Source organism: Microtus ochrogaster, chromosome 19, assembly GCF_000317375.1.
Source record: "Microtus ochrogaster isolate Prairie Vole_2 chromosome 19, MicOch1.0, whole genome shotgun sequence".
Classification (NCBI taxonomy): Eukaryota; Metazoa; Chordata; class Mammalia; order Rodentia; family Cricetidae; genus Microtus; species Microtus ochrogaster.
The window spans coordinates 58524562-58527753 of record NC_022021.1 but is presented as its reverse complement, the minus strand read 5'-3'; the positions used below and the strand labels follow the sequence as shown (position 1 = coordinate 58527753).

The 3192-nt window shown below is 44.6% G+C and overlaps 1 protein-coding gene across 3 annotated transcripts in view; it reads right to left on the bottom strand.

Moving 5' to 3' along the window:
* Positions 1 to 253: 253 nt before the first annotated feature.
* The window catches only part of Ankrd55 (ankyrin repeat domain 55), an 85076-nt gene continuing 82137 nt past the window's right edge, over positions 254 to 3192 (bottom strand). For all 3 annotated transcript variants that reach the window (XM_026783765.1, XM_026783767.1, XM_026783766.1), the window contains one exon: positions 254 to 744. In XM_026783765.1, the coding sequence (XP_026639566.1) occupies positions 623 to 744 (122 nt within the window). In that variant the 3' untranslated portion in view covers positions 254 to 622. The remainder of the gene's footprint in view (positions 745 to 3192) is intronic.

The following is a 3192-nucleotide window of genomic DNA, read 5'->3' as shown; positions in this document are numbered from 1 at the left end:
CATACGCTGTCAAGTGACCTGGGTCTTAGCCAAGAGCTGACAATCTCAGAAAATATTTTGCAGAAGATTGTGCATTTTGTAGCCATACCCTGTGACTACGATAGGAAATTAGTCCTGGATTTTAATTAAGCTTTGTCGGGCCGAGGCAAGATGGAAATAAATGTGGAGAGCAAGCCTAGGGTTTACTTTTCTCAAACATTTTTTTTTTATTCAGCAAAGCATACACTTAAAAAATACATAAAATCATCTAACAAGCAAAAACAAAACAAAAAAACCCCCAAACCCCAAAACAACCCAGAAAAAAAACAGCAAACATGCCATACACATGAATGAAACATACTGAATCTTCCTGCCAGTGATGTATTTTGTTTCTGAATTACAGTGTGTAGGGGGCTCACAGGAACTCATAGACTTGGTGGTGTTTGCGCACCCGAAGATTTTAAGTGCGCATTTAGGAAGGATGTTTATTTGAAATAAGGAATCTTGAATTATAAAACTGTGAATGGCTTGTAGAACAACACAGCTAACTAAATTAAGATTTTGCTCATATAAACTAGAGTAATCTCACCCGCAGAAGTTGAAAAATATAGATCTTCTAGATTTCCACAGGGCGCCACCCCAGTCAGTTTTCATCGTGGGTGGGACTGGCAGATGGCTTGCTCTCTTCAGCTGGTGGGCCGTGACCCCGCTGACTTGGAATCGCTGGAAGTACTCGGTTTGTTCTCAGGGGTTCTCCAGACAGAACTGGGTTGGAGAAGGGTCAGGGGATAGAATGAAAGATACTGAAGATTTGCTTCTCCCAGAGGCTTCTACGGGATGGCGCAGGAGAACCCTGAGCTTTCTCAAGGAGCTGAAGCACATTCTAAGAAGCCTGTGCTGGTGGGAGCTGGACTAAGGAGAAAACCTGTGTGTTCATATTTAACCAGGCCTACTACACATCAGGGATTTGAAAAATGCACAAACACAGGATTGCAACAGCTCGGATTCCACGTGATCTGGCTGTGCGTGCCTGGCAGGGCACTTGGCGCTGGAGCAGTTCAGCATGCTGCTCTGAAAGAGCCTGGAGACATTAGCTCTGATGCAAACCTCCAAAGGCTCTCAGGTTTCTTTTAGAAAGAGTTCAGCTTGTTCGATTTTTTTTTCTGCGTTCAGCAAAACTGATTAGAGATCTTTGTCGCCCTGAATTTAACTGAGAAGGCCTCTCTGGCTTCACCAGGCAACATTCGAGGTCAAGGAGCTGACTGAAAGCCAGTGCTGCCTGGGGCTTCTCTCGGACACCACTCAGAATCCTCTCTTGGCACTAATCAGTAAGGGCAGAGGATCAGCCTGTCACAGAGGGATCCTGGCTCTCTACCTCTACCTCTCTGACTTTGGACAAATGGCTCCAGCTCTGAGTTGACATCACTATGAAAAAGTGACATTGTACCACGACCCCATAGTTCACTGCCTTGACTCAGAGTCCTAGAACTCTTGGTTGGCCCCGTTCAGACTCTAGCTTAGGGAACAGAGGGCGCCTTGCCTACTCACTCTGTGTAAATAAATAAGCCATGTCTTAGGCATGTAAGTATGTTGTCTCATTTAATCCTCTGACGGTGTCATCATGATTGCGTTGTTATTACAGCTACAGAGGGGAAAGGTTTAGGAACTTGTCTGGAATTGGTAGGGCAGTTCTAAAGTGCTCTAACTCACAGTTGAATGTGGCGGGGTTGTGAGTGTGTATGTGTGTGTGTTAAACAGGGTAGGATTGTGTACAAAGAAGAAACTAAGTTGACTTGTTTCACGAGGCAGCTAATTCTCTTTTATGATTGTTTTAGATGGTATCTATATTGCTCAGGCTGTACGCGTATGCACAGCTATGTAGCACAGGCTGGCCTCACGCTCTGTCACCTTGCTTCGGCCTTTTGAGCACTACCACTACAGGCATGAGGCACTATGCGTGGCCTCTGGCTATGCTCCCCGTTGTGCTAGGTGCTACTATAGTGATGCTGGGGAGTCCTTTCTGGATTTAGTTTTCATGCCTGTCTAATGGGAGTAGTGATAAAACCTGCCTCCTAATATGGATGTAAGGATATATAAACTCATAATTTCTGGGTGTTAGATCACTATAATAAGCATATCAGGTGATATTTAGGCTCATCCAGTTTGAAGATTTCTGGTCTAAGAGAGTATGCTTTATATTACAAGAGTTTTAGATAAAATAGCGTGACTATAAATTAATAAAGCTGACTAAAGAAACTAAGCATGTTGGAACAGACTGGTTGGTAAATCTACATCTGGGAGGCTGAAGCAGGAGGACTGAGAATTTAAGGCCACATTGGGCTATACAGTGAGACCGTGCCTCAAACAAAGCAGAACCAAGCCCCAACAAACCAAGCACTTCCTTTCTTCTTAGCAATGTTTGCTCTGCAAGTAAATAGTTTCCAGGTCTCACCCAGCAAAGAACTCAGTCACATTCGGACCCCCTCCCTTCCTGAGCCTTGTCTCCTGTAGCAGAGGTTTGGCTCCAGATTCCATCATTAGACACTAGACTAGACTTGAACTGCTGATCTTCCTGAGAGCTGGCATTGAAGCCACGCCCCAACAGACCCAGCTGAAGGTCTGTTCTTACAGACATTAAACAATACATAGCTAAACAAACTTCCACTATTGTGTTTGCATTTCACACAAAATTCCCTGAGGGGAGAAAAGGTTTTCTTTTTTAAGTAGGCGTTACTAATTTCCAGGACCTTTCTGGGATGTTCTCTGTGCACAAGTATTGGCACCTGACACTCTTGAAAAAATAGAAAGGCAGTGAAGTGCTGCTGTGTTTGTCTAGACGTGTTAGTGCTTGTGGAGAACGCATGGGGGGGGGGGTGCGAGTGCTTACATTTTTGGTCCGGCAGAGGTGCAAGGCTGTTCCGAGTGAGAGGGAGATCCCTGAATTTAGGTCTGTTTGGGGAGAGATGCTGCAGAGTTTGTCCTGGGAACAAAACACATTCGTATCACTCATTTGAGACTCAACCAAAAGCAAATCATAAAGTCCAGTGGAGAAGAGAGGCGTCAGAATTGTTGAAGGTCCCATAAAGTAACACACACAATGGCAATAATAATGGCCACACCCTATTACACGCCACTCACGCCTTAAATGAGAAGGCATTAAACAAAACGTTTTGTTAAATTTACTCATCCATGGGGGGATGTCATGCGGGGGGG